Raw genomic sequence first — 16,888 nt, 5'->3', positions numbered from 1 at the left:
CATTAAGTATCTGTAAAATCCCTTTTCTTTCTAATAAGTACTTTTTACTCCCCAGCTGACTTCAAAGTGAGCACAAATAAAAACCTTTTTTTTTTTATCCATTTTCTATTATACTTCAAAATGTCTTAAAATTCACTTGTAGTCTTAAAGAGGAATAAAGCACAAACTGCATAAAGGAAATGGAATTGCATAAGGTAATATGTGATGTTACATAGCTGGGAGGAAGCCAGCTCCCTCTATCTTCCCTTCAGCTGTTCTAGTGGTGCCACAGGCTCTTTTCTCTGTCTTCCCTCCTTACTGTGATGCTTCTTAAGAAGTAACAAATGTAAAAATAAAAAGTCTGTCACAGTCTCAAATCCCTTCTACCACACTCTGCTCTCATTTTCTGTTTTAATTTTCCATGTTATTATACTTCGGTCACAGTTTTGCAACCATTAAAAATCATTTTGCCTGTTTACAAAGACGCCCGGGTAAATTCTGAAAAAAAATGTTTTTGAAGTAACTCTTTGAGCTTGTCTATTTCATTATTGTGAATCAATATTAACTTTTTAGTTACAAAGTGCTGTTTTTTTTTTTTTTTCTTTCGATTTATTACCCTCCGCAAATGATAAAGCATTAACTTTCACAGATGGCTGGAATCATGGAAATTGATGTGAACATGTTAGACATGCTGGCAACCTTCAAATACAGAAATATGCAGATGAATAAGCAGAATGCATTGTGAAGCTCTGGTTTCAGTTTGTAGCCCGAGAAGTATTAGGCAATGTTTTATAAGGTCGATAATGGCGGTACATTACATTACATGGTGTGGGACAGATTTTCATTGCAAGAGTTTCAAGTCCAAGACCAGCTGACTTCTTTTCCATATGGAGGAACTAAAAAATGTATATAGATCAATGCTTACTGCCCTGTAGTTTTAATTTGTAGATAAGATATAAGTTTGAATACGGTTTGGTATTTCACTTCAGTCAAATCAAATGTTAATTTCTGCAACTTTGTTTAAACTGTATTTGTGTCAGCAAACATGACAATTTTCTATATATTAGCATAAAGTCTCCAGAACAAGCAACCTTCTTCCTGTTTGTCACCTTTTCATACATCTGCTGCATCTTATTAACATAGTTATTAGCCTGCCATTGCTCATTTGTCATTCACACATACCAAACGGAGGAAACGCAGCAGGGCATCGATGAGCTAACAGCAGCATGTGCCAGCTATGGCGCTGACGTTTTCTCACCAGGTCTGTCTGACGGTCCTTTCTTTTTGGCTCAGATCCAGGGGTGACAGCTTTTTTAGTTGCTGCTCCGAAGTTGCCACTCCACATTAGAGCTGCCCAGTCTGTTTCTGGTTTTAAAAGCCACTTGTTTGTACTGGCTTTTAAAAATAGTTAAGCTTGACTTTTTTCTTTTTTTTTCTTGCTTGTTTTTGCTTTTTATTCCAGTCTTATGTAATTTGTTTTGTTTTTTGTTTGTTTTGTTTTTTTTACCGATTTTACATATAAACTTGAACATGTAACAAGCTGGTGTCGTGGAATCAGCTGCTTGACAATGGGATAATTGTTTTTTTAATGTCTTGGCCACTAGGGGAAGGCCCATGAACAATTCTGGCTCCAAGTACTTCCATTTCAGAAAACATAATAACTTAATAAAAAAAAAAACATCAGAAAAAAAACTCAAAATTCTTTCATAACTACTAGATCTTTTTATTTTCTTTAGTTCCCCTTGTGTCATTAACTACATTTATTCTGATCACTATACTGCTCATCCTTCTGAAAATAACTCTGTAATAAACAGATATTCGTCCTGACCCAATAAGGTTTCAAGTAACACTCTTCAGCTCCACTTCTGTGTTCCAGCGCAGCATGCATACTAATGAATGTTGATGGTGTCCCAGTCCACTCATTATATACGTCTATAGTCAGGACGTCAATGGACTATATCTCTACAGAATTTCATGGCCATCCATTGAATAGCTGTTTTAGTATTTAAATTCAGGGCAAAACAGCTAATTCAACAAAAACAAATAGCAAAGAACAAATAGCATTGTCACTCACATGATGGGGGGAAAATAGTTCATTCAAATATCCTCTTGAAAGGGTTTTGGATAATAAAAAGTCAGTGCAGTATGCATTTACATTGTACCAATCATAATCAATGCAGCACAATAAATATACATAAACCAACTCACATACACATTTACAAATGTATATAAGTACATACAAATTTCACAGGTTAACCTGATATTTAACTTGCTGTGTTTGCAGAAAATATTGTGTGAACGTTGTAGAGAAATAGCCATGACTTTCCTCTAGTAATGATCTTAATGAGTTGTATTTATGTCATGCCTTACACTTAGCTCTACAGTCAGTGTCCTCATTAGTACTAATACTGTAATGGAGTATACAGTATGTGCACATAATTAGTAGGAAAGCAAGGAGGGAAAGAAACCAGGCATGAGTTGTAAAGAAATAATCACTCCATAAACAGGCCCGACTGCACTGTGGGTCATAATACACCATGAAGGGGAGTGATCACAAGTAAGACACAAGTGAGAGGAGCAAGAGTGAGTTAGCGAAGTCAAAGCCATGGATTTAATCAAAGGTTTAGAAACTGCTTGGTCTCAAACATTCCCAGTCAGCTGCAACAGTGCATTTAGAGTGCATATTTGTCTAATAGGGCCTTCTCAGCAGTGAGTCTGCTTTACAGGGCTCCCATGAGTAAAATATTGACTGCTAATGATTGTGGTACAAGACTGCAATTTGTACAAGTGCACAATTTGTACAAAAATGGAAGGAAAAGTTACTGGAGTCATGGTGTTTCTCTGTGATTGGGAGGTCACTCATTTTACCTCCTTATTCAAGTCTATTCAAGAACACGGAGTTGGCTGAAAGGTCCAGCACTTCCAAAGTCAGCTCCTGCATCAAGCACTTTAATTCAAGGCTACAACAGAACTCAAAGAGCACCTACAATAACTCCGAGCAATGTAAAATGTCTCCACATGCCATTAGGGAACCTCTGTGACTGCAAAGAAAGCCATTCCTATATATTGATTTGTTTGGTGAATAGTAAAAGCTTGATACTTTGTACACTGTTGTATTTAAGCTGAAAAGGAAAGGCACTTATATACTTAATTGCTGTAGAATTATCCTCCCCAATTTACTGATTCTATAAGAGGATACAAACTGAAAGCAAAGCTTTTATTCTAAAACTAAATGTTACAATGACATACGCAAAGAGCTGAGCAGTTTTGTTGCACATCCTCTAGAATCATACTGTTTTAGTATAATATAGCTGTTTTTATTTTGCAGCATTGTGTAAACACCATCAAATGAACAATTATAGCAAAGAGCACCTCGACTTTGCAAATGAGCACTTTACTCAGCATAATGAAAACTTCCAGCGCAAGCAAGTGGAAAACAGCTCATTATGCCCTGGGGAGTAATGGAAACTCAGCCTCTGTGTCGCTGCACCATAAGTTGCTCCGTCATGCCTGGGAGCCATAATCAGATGGGAAAGTAACAGCTGAAGACCTTGAAAGTCAATTGTGAGCAAGTGAATGTTGAAGAAGCAGAAGGCTCAATGTTGTAAACAGATCTCTTGAACTTGTAATGCAAGAAAACTCTAACATGTACACTATATTACCAAAAGTATTGGGATGTCTACCATCTTCCTCATCTGTAGGGTTTAAAATATGGATATGGCCCAGCCCTTTCAGCAATAATGGCATCTAATCTTTTAGGAAGGCTTTGCACAAGGTTTAGGAGTGCGTTTATGAGAATTTTTGACCATTCTTAGAGAAGCACACTTGTGAAGCCAGGCGTTGATGTTGGATGAGAAGACAGGCCTTGCTCTAATTCAGTCTCTGCTCTAATTCCTTCCTTTCTCTAGTTCCTCCATACCAAACTCGCTCATCCATGTCTTTATGGACATTGCTTGGAATACTTAAATTCACTCTATCCATTTCATGTTACAAAGATAATATTTGCCTGTTGGATTCTTATCTTCATCTTTTTTCCAGAACTGTCATGTATAGGTATAAATGTTTGTTTCTTTTGGAAAATATGTCACAGTTCAAGGAGCTGACTCCAGTGGTTTTTGTTTTCCTAACCCGTTTTTGCAAGACAGGAGACCTTAATTTTCCTGTCTCTCATTTACATAGGATAGATGTGTCCATACACTCATTTAATGAGGTCCTCTTCCAAAAAAAACTCCATCCATCCATCCATTTTTTCAATATTACATATAGACTGTCTGACCTTGTCATGCTAAGCTTATAGGTTGGGGTTTTGCAGACTTAATGCAGAAATACCCAGCCATGGCACTGAATGCTGCTGCAATGAGGTGCACATTCTGACAATAGCTTCACAACACTGCAACATTTCTAAGGGCTGAATACATCTTTTACTTCTTCATCAAGAGAGCCCTATTTACAGGGAGCAGCATGAGATGTGTGCACATATTCAGCCTTTGCACATGCAAGGAAGCAGCTATCCTAACATGCAGCATGCCAAAAATCATAGGGGAAACTCAGCTAAAATACTGTACCAAGCATTGTCATCCATACAAAACACAATTCAAACCCCAAGCAATTATATGAGCATATAACAAACATGAGAACAGTACTGTCCACTTTAATGTTTCAGCTAATTTCTTCACTTCAAGCAAACCCCACAAACAAGGTGTCATGTGACTACTGATTACAAAGGCGTATGTCTCATCACTTTGTGATTAAAAAAAATCAAGCAGGCAACCAAAGAGTGGCAAATAAAAAAAAATATAAACAAAAACTTATTTAGTTGTTATGTTGTCAAGTTATATATTCAACAATGAAGACTGTTATTATGTGTCGTCCTATGATTCAGCCTTTGTTTGAAATTAGTCATGCAGGTTCTGGTAGTTTACTTGAAGATGAAGGTTGTCTTATAGTGACATATTCACTCTTCCAAAATTTTGAAGTTCACTTCTTCTTGGATCTTTATGATGTTTCTAAAATGAATTTGGGGACTATCCCTCCATTTTACCTGACTTACAAATGATAGAGGTAATAAACAACAACGGTGGTTGGGGAGTTGCCATATTCACCTCTATTAAAACGTCTGTAAAACTACTCAGACTCACTTTCTTAACTTCTATTTTTTCACAGTAACTCATCAGACTATTCCTAGACAAATGGGGCTGCTAACTTCTGATTTTCACTCCAAGTTTCCTTGTAGGAGGAGATGAGATTTCAATTTCTGGTGTGTCCTAAGTGAATTTACTCTGAAACAGAAACACATATCTTGACTCTGACACTTCTGTAGTAATCTCACATGGCTTGGCTTTCCTTTGAGACCAAGATTATTCATATAGACCCTGTAGTTGTGAAGATATACTTAATTTAATTTTGAGTATGTCATTTCGGACAGGAGGCAGAAAAAAAAGGCCTCGTCGTGAAGAGGTTAAAGTGCTTTATTTCACCCAATATGCATTCAATGTGATTGATGTCTTTTATGTTTAAATCTCATCTTTTGCAACTACCAAACATAATTGAAAACAAAATAAGTGTTTTAAAATGAGCATCTCTATTAACTTTTAATCTTTCTTTTTCAGGCAGCTTCAGTCTTACAATCCAGTGCACCGCATCTGAAGAATGCTAAGACAACAGGCTGCTTGCCGAGGCTTTAAAAACACATCAAACACCTTGAGTAAATCCTCAGAGGGTTTCATTTCTATTTGTGACTGGATAACTTCAGTGGCTTGAGTGTTTGGCGTCTTATTGCCTGGGTATGAAATTATGTGATAGCGACTAGAGAATTGAAAGAGCATGAGAGTTATTGAGACAGTGTTACTGCTCTTCAAGTAAAGAGTGGGAAACAGTTTGAGACAAGCTGACATACACAAACACACATACAACACTCGTCACAGGAAAACAGATTCTTTGCTTAAATGCACACAAACATATTAGCTTGCAGTGTCACTGAAACAGTAGGCATACACATTGGCAGCGGACAAATATTTCTTGCATATGCATGTATTGGAAACACACTCGAGTATGTGACACATTTTTCTTCAAACCCCATTTGCAATGCAAAGCAAGCATGTGTCTAAAACACAGATACCCCCTGTTAGACTTATCTGAAATTAAATATTGCAATGTGTAAACTGTATGTGCTTATGAGAAAACAAACCAAGGGAGCTTTAGATAGAAAAAAAATGTATAAAGCATGAACAGTTAAGATAGAATTGACAAGAACCAGACAGGCCAAACGGGGGAGAAAAGACACCAGAGTGCAAAATGAGGGAGGAATGATAGCAAGCTGAGCATTATGGAGAGAGAATGAAGCAATCAAGGGAATCCCTTATGGTGCAAATCTACATAAAAGAAAGATTTAGTAGTATTCTGCAGGACTAGAAAGTACCATGATAATGTTTCTGTCTGTTACTACTTTTGTTTCTTAGTTTAACTTTCACACATCAACAGTAAAAAGTTAAAAAATGAAATTAAAAATGAATAAACTACATAAACATGGACAAAAGATGTGATCTCTGTGCTGTGGAGAGTGTTTTGTCAGCTCTCCCGTCTTGCTTTCTAGTGGTCTTTTTGCTAGAACTTGATTCAAGGTTTGGTATTAAAGCTGCATTTAAACAATGGTTTAACCCTGGAAAGAAGGGATACTTGGAACAATCACAACAACCAGTTACGATCTCATAAACATTATTAGTTGAGCGCTGAGATTAGTTTTGATTGGATGAATAATTCCGCCAAAAATGCCAGAAAGAAGTTTTTGCAGCATATTGCATTTGCACAAATCATCACAGCCAATGGTATGTTTTACATGAAAATAGCAGGCCTGTCAAATTAGTAAAATTTTACATTAATCAGACTTATCACAGAGTACAAATTAATTAATCATGATTTATCACCATTTGCAATTATGCCTGAAATATGCCTGTTTTTACTGTATTGTATTGTAAGCCAGTGCTTACAAATATTTAATGCTGACTTACTTGAATAAACATCAGAAATCCAAGGGTCAGTAAATGCAGAATGTAAAGTACTTCTGTATGTACTTCTGCATCATGTCTACCATGTTTTAAATTATAATGCTAATTCCTACAGCATCATCTCACCAGCCACCATTGTGAAATCTGCCAGGAAACCAACTGACGTGACAACTGAAGCTAAACTCCAATACTGATGATGGAAATGATAAACCTGATGATCTGGCTAAAAACATATTTTCTTTTTATCATTGAAGTGGAAGTCTTTGTGCAACAATGATAAAAGTCCCACAGTGCAGCCCCACCCAAAGTAAAGTGTTGATAAAATATACCATTGGCTGTTTGTCTTACAAGTTTATCTTCACTTTTTTACGTTATTAGGATGCTGCTGTTAACATCTTTCATTCTTCAGCTTCACGTGATAATGATGGGTCTGACTGGCAGAGACTGCTAAATTTTCCTTACTTTTGCTAGCAAGTCCAAAAACAATACTTTGGGTTAAATTTGTGCCGGTGTGAACTATAAAACACTAGTTTCCTTCTTTCCAGTTTAACAATAAACAAACACAACAAGAGAGACTTGCGACAGAAAAGCCGATCAGCTGATAACCGACAACCAATGTGATGATTCATGAAACAACAGAAGAGGGAGGGAGAGAGGAGGAGATAGTTGCTGTGCTGCGCAGACACAGAGAGGACCAGAGAGCAACTAAAGCAGAAAAAAGTTTTATTTAATTTGCAGAAAAAATGCGAGTGTTGAACCCTCTCACCGGGAAAAGTGTGGGTGCTGAAACACCCATCCCTTGCTCATCTTGTTCCATCTTGCTTTTAGACACCTGCATGTTGCCTTAACAAAGGAAATGATGGATGAATCGCGCTTGTCATGCTGTGCATGCGTTAAAAAATATTAACGCAATTAATTACATAAATTAGTCACCACCGCTAACGTGTTATTTTTGACCACCTTTGTAACAACCTATAGTAGTTGTCCATATCTGTATTGATTTTTATTTTAAGTGCAAGTTGCCTAAAAAGCTTTATGGTTTTGCCACTATTTCATTTACCTCTGTAGTCATCAGCCTTTTCATCATTATGACTGACACAAGGTTGTAAACATCTCATTATGTTTGATTATAAGCTGACCGTTTGGCTTGATATCCCATGGTTAGCATTAGCTGGTTAGCACACTAACTTTAGTATCTGCAACTTAATAGAAAGATGTCTCTGACATACTTTATTTGAATTTATTTATTGGATTGGTTTTTATTAGTTTCGGTCATTCTTTTAATTCTAAAAACAGGTTTTTAGACATTTAGAGAATAAACCTGAGGCAAAATGGTTGAATGTGGAAAAAGGTGAGTGAACAAGCTTCCTTTTTACTTTAACTCCCTTTAAGAGTAAAAGTTGCACTTCCTTTTCAGTAAGTGCTGAGTGACAGCGAAACCTGAAACAAAATGATAAGCACTTACGCTAGTTCAGCACACCAAATAGGAAAAAAAAGAGAAATGAAAGGAAATGGCAAATAAAAGAAATGAGCTAAAAATGAAAGTGCAACTGCTAAAGTGGAGAGCAGAGGAGGAAAGGATGTATATATTTTAAGTTAATGGACTTGAACTTCACTTGAGGCAGGAGGTTGGGGAGTGATTACTGCCATTAGGATGCAGGAAGGATGTGCACATCAGTGTGTGGGGGTAAAAATGTGTGTAGCGTTGAGTGTAACTTGTTAGTGTAGTTGCGTGGGTATGGATGCAAAAGTGAGTTTCTGTGCACAGTCATGACCTTGAATGTCAACTGGGACAGACTTATTCACTTCATCTGCTGGCTTCTTGCTTTTTTCTATTCTTTTATTTCAACGTTTTACCTCCCTCCTTCTACCTGGGCTAAAACCCATGAGAGCTACAGTCCACTCTAGTAAAAGGTCAGAGCCATTTCTTCTTTTATTCTGTGCCAATCACCCTTAGCTCTCCTGCTGCCACTCATCTACAGCCTCATCTTTCCTTCTCACTCAAATTTGTTTCACTCTCTTGTTCTTGCTGTAGTTTTGTTACTTTTGTAAGAAAAAAAGGCAACTAAATGAGCTTCGACACAGCTTTGAACCTTACTTGTGACGTCAGCGTGTTTCCATCTCATAGTAATAGTCTTATGCTAATTTGCACATTCCACTTAATCCAGGGAAAAATCTACAACATGCAGGACAATTGTCTTTGAGGACCAGAGTGGGACATCCTTGCTATATCACAATATATCTTTTATAATGTCATGCTTGCCGTGAAAAAAGCCCTCCACCAAAACTCATCATGCCTGAAGCGCTACCCAGGACGCATTGAACTGACTTCAAAGACTCATAACCTTTTGTACTTTAGATGTAAAAAATCTTGATGACTTTCCCTGGTAGCTTTGCCGCTAAGATAATTACTATCAACAAATTTGACAGCAACAAAAAACCTGATGTATAAAGGCATGTTTTTGGACCACTTTTGTGCTTACTGAGAATCCCCATCATTCTATACCGATGGATGACTGACCCACCTTTATACAAGAAACTTTTCATAGATTATTTCATAAGAAAATTAAGAAGCAAAGCTTGTAAAAGTTTTAAATTTTTTTAAAAAGGGGGTATTAACCTAAAATCTCACTGTGCGGAAGATGAATATTTCTATCATAAAGCTCTTGAAATGTGATAATTGAAAGGGGCAAAATGTGGCAGAGGTAAAAAATGTGTATGTGGACAAATACAGGTCATTAGTAATGTTAGCTTAGCTGAAACAAGCTAGTTAATGAATAGAATTAACATTGTTTATGTCCTGTAACATGTAATGAGTAATTGTGATAGTTATGTACTAATACTTTTGATATTTATATATTACTAAAACAATCACATATTAGTCGTCTTCATCCAGCAGCCAATCAAGCTGCAGTTCACACCACAGTCTGTCCAGGCTTAAACTTTGACCACTGGTTTATGAAATACCATCACTTCATCAGTGAAGGAAAGCTTGCTATAATTAGCAAGTAGATTTGAGTTACTGTGACCTTTCAACATTCTAATCAGTTCAAGAAGACATTTGCTCCAAATGTTCCAAATTTGTGTGAGATGTATCTGTGGTATTGCGTTCTCAATAGGACAGCTGGGTTGATGAATCATTCATCAACCTATTCATCTTATCATTCCTGTTCACTGCTGCATTGACTTTTAAATTCCGAAGGATGTCTGGTTCTAACTTGTAATGCGAGAAGAGTGTTTTTAATGCAAACCAATGTGAGGAGTCTTCACTAGAAACTGATTGGAAAAGTGCAAGCACTTTGGAAGGTTGTCAGCACAATTACTGCATAAAATATCTGCCTAACACAGTTTATGATGGGTGAGCCCCAAGTGGAGTGGAGCCAGTAGCAAAATCAAGACTGTTGCTTAAGCTAAAATTGTGATAGGTCTAATTCAACCTTTTAAGAACCCTTTAATGCTGCCTTTCAGGTACCAGGAAAAGATTCAAAACGGTCAGAAACAGTTTAATTTTGTCCAAAAAATACAGTTTAGAGTCTCTTGTGAAGGTAAAATAGATTTTAACTATGGGTAACAAAGCATTTACCTGTAAAATGTACTGCCTAAAAGCTAAAGCCTGAACAGAATCTCTTAGGTGTCAAGACATTCCTTCAAAAGCTAAAAAGAGAACAGTTTCTTATGTGCTTATGGCTTTAAACTCCATATTGTTTCATCTGATCAATGCTTGGCTTTTGTAGATTTTACCCTGACTTCATGTGTTATTTTTTTTTATTCTCTGACCTTCTTTACTTCATCCATTTCTAACATGTCGGCTTTTTGTAGCTTTTGCAATATGAAAAGGCACAGAGAGAAAATTAAAAAAGGCTCAAAACTCTGATGCCATCAACTTCAGCATAGCAACACCCTCCTCCATGCTAACCTGGTAGAGTGTGTGGTTCTTGTCCTTGAAGCAGGGCATGAGGCGGGAGTAGATCTGCAGGGAGTAGTAGTAAGCAGCCAGCTGGAGGGACAAGGCAGAGTGGCACTGCTTCTCAAAACACCTGTTGGCATCTAATACCTGCATGTAAAGAAGGGAGTATGAAGCACCATGAAGAAACTGCATCTATTCTATTAGTAACCATCAAGATCAGTTCTAAATTCACAAAAATAGGAATGTCCCTTATGAAACCGCACCCATTCTGTAGGGAATTATTTCATCCCTCTTCCTATAAACTCAGTTACAAGGGGCAACACTAGAAACAGGACTGGGCCTCTGTATTTATTGTATATGTTTCTCTATGTCACTAACATACCATAGCACTTCTATTGTTACTGACACCTTTGTGTGTGTGTGTCATTGTATGTGTGTAAACCTACCTGAGGCAGGGCCAGTAAGTAGGACAGAGCCAGCATCATGTCCCTAGGAAATGCATCATTGGCCAGCTGCAGCAAAACTGAAAAGGATGGAGTGATGAAGAGAAGGGAGGGAAGAAAAACATTTTAACGAAACCACTGAGGATCAACAACCAACCGTTCCTTCTTGGATGAGTCTCATCCCATGTTTGTTATACGTAGGAAACAGTCTGTTCCCAGATCACAGATACCAAAATGTAAAAATAGAAGGTGATGAGAAGAAATCAAGAGAGGCTTTCAATTATCCTCCTAAATTCTGGATCCTCTCCAATCTTTCGCAAAGCAATTGTTTTGCATACACGTGTCGCAAACAACTGTGTGAGATTTGCATTCAAAGATGAAGTAGATGTCCACTTCTAATATGTGCTCTACAAATGAGTTCAAAATTAATTTAAAGTGCTCTCTGTAGCTGAATCTCCTAAATCCCAAATTGGGCTTCAATGGCCAAGACAAGAGAAGGAGTTTGATTATCAGGATCCCAGGATATTATTTGCAGCTGTTTCTCAGACATTCGCGAGAACCACTTAACTTGGCATGATGACAAACTTATTTCTGACTACACGTTTCTCTCTGCTTAGACAATTTACTGACCTTTAAACTGAAAATCCATTAAAATAAATACTTTATTAATCCAGGGGGAAATTAATAAATAAGTCATTTATAGATTTTTTCTTGAATTCATCTTTATTATTTAATATAATCATACTTAATGTAATTTAATAATTTATTATTATTATTTAAATGTTTATTTTATTTAGAATTTTTTGGGGATAAAAAGCAAAAATTAAAAGATGATTCCAAGATCTTTTATAGGATGAGTCCCAGTTTTTCTTGCTCTTTGATAATAGTATATTTAATCTATTTTAGCTTTTAAAACCTGACAAACGAAGTCACATGAAACATTTTGAATGCACATATTTTTATTATTTTCTCTGAAACCAAACAATGAACTGTTTGAGAAAGTAAGATTAATCAGTGATGCCAATAATCATTACAGTACTCAACACAGATGCATAGCACGTAACTGACAGCACAATTAGTTAATGCAAGCCATTATAATCCATTAACGCTACAAAGGGGCCTGTTATTTTCATTCTGCGAGAATGAATCACAAAGAAAAGGAAATGTGTTTTCAAACATTTAAATAGTTCCTGCTTTACCACCATGTGCATTTAACATTTGCAGTTCTACAGTTAGCTGTGCAAATACGGTGGAGTAAGAGGGTACATCAAAACCAGAAATCTGATTTTTCCAATTATATAGTACAGAAACTGCACACCAACGTCATCACACACAGAACTGTGGGAGAAATTGCCATTCTGGGTTTTACATTTCAGCAGTGGCTCTCCACTTTTTGATCTCCATGTTATTCAGAACTTCGGATGAGTATTTCCTCCTAAAGGACAGTATGGGCTTTATGTGTGCAGAAGTAGAGATGGCTGCATTAACAAGGTGTCAGCTATTAATAGGATGATAGAACAAGTGAGATGTAGCCTACATCTGAGAATTCATGTAGAAAGGGTTGGTGGTTACAGAGGCAATAAGTGCGTGATTTTAAATGCAGCGATACAGATCTGGATGAAACTCCTATGTGTTGATGAGAAGACCACTTCCCTCCTCCAGATTGTGACTGTTTGCTCTCTGATTATAAGTCCTAGTGTTGTCCCTTCAGACATTCAGTCACAAGATTCAGGACTGTTTATTCTTTCAGGCGTTTCAGAGTAGATCTGCCATCAGATCCAGTTTTTAGTACATTTCATTGTTCTTGTATTAAATATACTTCCACATATTTGTGACTGCTTTTGTATTTTTACTGCTTCTTTTGCATGTATTAAATTAATTAATCCTGTACATGTAGACATTTGTTTTAATATTTTATAACACACAGAATATATTAATTTATCAGAATTTCAGACATGTTATTAACACAGATTGCTAGTGACAAACCTAAAAGTGTTGATGGAAACAGTAGGCAGGTGCACCAAAATGGCAGAGTAAGCCGTGGAGACGTCGCGTGCACATTATCTATACGTGATAAATATATTTATCTTTTTTAGTTAATGTTAGAAGAAGAAAACAGACCAGATTTTAGACCAGATGTCTATGTGATTCACAGTTTGGGCACAAGGGTGGATTTATCCCCGTGAGCTTTTTTCCTCAAAGCTACAATCCCTACATAGAAGGATACACAAACACACGAGTAGGCCACGACAAGTAAAAATATGTAGGTTTACTAGATGAACCCCAACTGTTCTGAACTCACAGATGCGCTTATTTAATCTCCACCTAACCACATACTCAAGAAACAGTAGGAGGGAGCAGAAAGAAGCAGACAGAATCACTTTGTAGTCTCAGACCCATGGAGAACAGAAGCCCATGTTGGTGATAAGAGCGGCAGACAAAACGATACAGACAGAGAAAAGTAGAGCATGGACACTGGAAGAGAAACAGAGGCGGGAGCAAAGGAAGGAATACACTGCAGAACAAAATACACACTAATATACATATGCATGTACAAATACACATGCAGACAAAGTGGCCAATACCTGACATGTTCAGTTTTCTGTGCACATTCGGGAGTAGGGGTGGAGAGAGTTTAAAGAGCCATAACAGCTCTCTTAAGCAGTGAGCCCACCCTCCTCCTTTACCGTTTTCCCTTCCCTCCTCTCCTACCCGCCGGGTTTCAATGAGCTACACCTCAGAATGAGCTGATTACACGCCTCTCTAAAGTTACTGATACCATCGGGACAGGAATTACCAGAGGGGTAAACACACACACGCACACACATAGAGCAGATAACCCTGACTTTAAAGCATACAATATTTCTGCTTGAGAGAGAGATGGGGTGGAAAAGTGATAAAGAGAAGAGAGGGTGCATGGAATGGGGTGTTTTTGTGTGCATACATCCACAAATGCACACACATGCTTGCTCCTGTATCAGCTAAATCGAGCACATTGTTAGCTGGATGGTGAGACACTGACTTATTACTGCCTCACCTGAGACGGCAGTGTGAAAAACAACTGATTATGGCCTGGTCAAATGGCAATGCTTAGCATGTTAGTGTGGTATGGAATAATGTGTGTGTGTGTGTGTGTGTGTGTGTGTGTGTGTGTGTGTGTGTGTGTGTGTGTGTGTGTGTGTGTGTGTGTGTGTGTGTGTGTTTCTTTTCTTTTCACATCAAGTGTTTGGGTCTGCACCTTATACAGCTCAATTCCATTGAGTCACTTTCCACTTGTGTCATCATTAATTACCTCCATCTTATCAGGGCCAGGTGAAAAATCAATATATTTATTTTCTTAAAGGCCATCTTCTGGTTTGTTTTTGAGGACAGGCAGCGTGGCAGGACAATAGGCCGGTCATTAATCGAAGCTTGTTATCAGACGTGCTGTCGCGCAGACCTGCTTTTCTCCTTTCTCCACACGTCGCACTCCGCAAGCAGCTCCAAAGGGAAGGTGACTTTTAAGAAGAGAGATATTCACTTGAATGACAGCAACACCATGAGAGAGCCTGGGTTTGGTGAGAAGGTGTGAATACGTTTATATGTGTTTAAAGGAGAAATGTGTATGCATACTGAAGTACTGGCATGTGTTGGCCACAGTTTGTGCCTCGCATTCCTACACACGTTTTATTTTTGCAGTGGCATTGATTTTGGCGAGAAGCTGCGATCCATCATGTAGCGTGGCCTTGATGCTTTGACTTGATGCTATCTATTCTGTATCACTGCAGTGATGCTTCATTATTTACTGTTGCTGTGGGCTGCGTGGGGATACATTAATTAATCAATATAAGGCTATTCTTCCCATGTTGTCCCAGAGTCCACCACACATGAACTCCCAAGTCTTATACAAGTTTTAAATTATATTATAAAATGGTATGGGTGAATACTTGATTCTGATTGGCTGGAGGGTGTCCATTAAAAAGTGATAATGGACACCTATGAAAAAAGTTCCGGTCAAATAGATTTACTGTTGTAAATTATTGCGCTGACTTAACTGTGGCAACAGAAACTCAGACGCCAGGCTGCAGACATGCCAGATCATGTCTGTGACACACATTGCTGTGAAAGCAGGTGCAGGCTTATTGGGCTCCGTCAGTCAAAGAGAGATGAGAATGGAGAAAAATTTTGTCGTCCTGCAAAGGCCCAACCAGCAGTGGTCAGGGTCCACAAACGTTGACTCTCTGTCCTTCAAACACCACTATGGACATGCCAGTATCTTTATGAAAGGTCACAATTAACGGCAATGTTGCATTTAATTTTAAATAGGTCGTAGCCTGTCTTTCTGTCTTGATTACCTTACTTACATACTTGATACAGAGTGAATGGTGGATAATATTTCTTACAATAAAAACGATGTAGGAAACTATCCGTGGACTTTGACTGTTTGAAACAAAATGTCGCATCATCCTCTGGATACACACAAGCTGTAAGAGCTGCACCCGCCCTCTGAAATGTTTTTGTCACGTAACATAACTGCGGCCGACCGAGCTGCAGGTTCTGTGTCAGAGCCGGTTACCTTGGCAACGTGTCACAACAAAATAGTCCACTCAGCCTCTTCTTGTGAAAAACTTACGATTTTAACTGTAAAAAACAACATTAACGCATTAATAATTTAATTTTTTTTTACTTTTGTGAGTGACCATGGTATAAGCAGGATAATGCCCTTCGAGGTGTCCATTATCATAAATTAATGGACGACGTGGAGGCGTGAACCATGATATTGGCCATGCCATGATAATGGACACCTCGTATGGGCATTATCCCTTACTTATATTATATTATATTATATTATATTATATTATATTATATTATATTATATTATATTATATTAATATTAAATTTATTAATATTAAAAACCTGGTATAATTTTTTTTTTAAAAAGACTTCAACGATGCTCATTGGAAGGTGCTAAGAGAATTATTGGTTTGTGTGCCATTTAACACAGAAGATTAAGCAATTCTATACCTTTTCATGCCACTGTATGTTCCTTATGTCAGCTCATCATACAACACTTACCCTCTGTTGCAGGGAAGATGGTTTTTCCTTCAGCTTTGGCCTCAGCCAGTTTGCCCGTCCTCAGCAGAACTTCAGCAAAGTTTTCCTGAGGCATTTCTTTGTAGCATGAGTACACGTCTTGAGTCTAAAAGACAAACGAAGAAGAGTGTGATAAAGTACTTATCATTATAGTAAGGAAATCCCCGCAGAAGGAAGAGCGGATCAGAAAAAAAAAAGCACAAAGACATGATTAAGATGACTGAGCATCTTCATTCCCATGGAGTCTGACAGATGAGAGATGGAGTAAACAAATGAATTTCAGAGCTAAACAAAGCTTTTCAGCAGCCGGATCTTTATGATAGCTTTACAGGATTCTTGTACACCAAGTGATTTCTCAAGTGTCTGCGTGGTGAACAATGAAGTTTCTTTTGCTGGCCATTAAAGCTATCGCTTTAACACTCAGTGTTTCCTGACTGTCTTTAACACTCTCTATTCATCTTTACATTTTGGTGCATTTGTCT

General features: G+C 37.7%; 1 protein-coding gene across 2 annotated transcripts in view; it reads right to left on the bottom strand.

Moving 5' to 3' along the window:
* The window catches only part of nbas (NBAS subunit of NRZ tethering complex), a 156,310-nt gene that overhangs the window by 67,093 nt on the left and 72,329 nt on the right, over positions 1–16,888 (bottom strand). For both annotated transcript variants that reach the window (XM_041975891.1, XM_041975893.1), the window contains exons 39-41: positions 16,389–16,512; positions 11,337–11,413; positions 10,900–11,037 (exon numbers count right to left, since the gene is read on the bottom strand). In XM_041975891.1, coding sequence (XP_041831825.1) covers positions 10,900–11,037; positions 11,337–11,413; positions 16,389–16,512 — 339 coding nt within the window. The remainder of the gene's footprint in view (positions 1–10,899; positions 11,038–11,336; positions 11,414–16,388; positions 16,513–16,888) is intronic.

This window comes from Melanotaenia boesemani, chromosome 22 (genome assembly GCF_017639745.1).
Source record: "Melanotaenia boesemani isolate fMelBoe1 chromosome 22, fMelBoe1.pri, whole genome shotgun sequence".
In the NCBI taxonomy this organism is placed as follows: domain Eukaryota; kingdom Metazoa; phylum Chordata; class Actinopteri; order Atheriniformes; family Melanotaeniidae; genus Melanotaenia; species Melanotaenia boesemani.
This window is presented reverse-complemented; position numbering and strand designations above follow the sequence as displayed.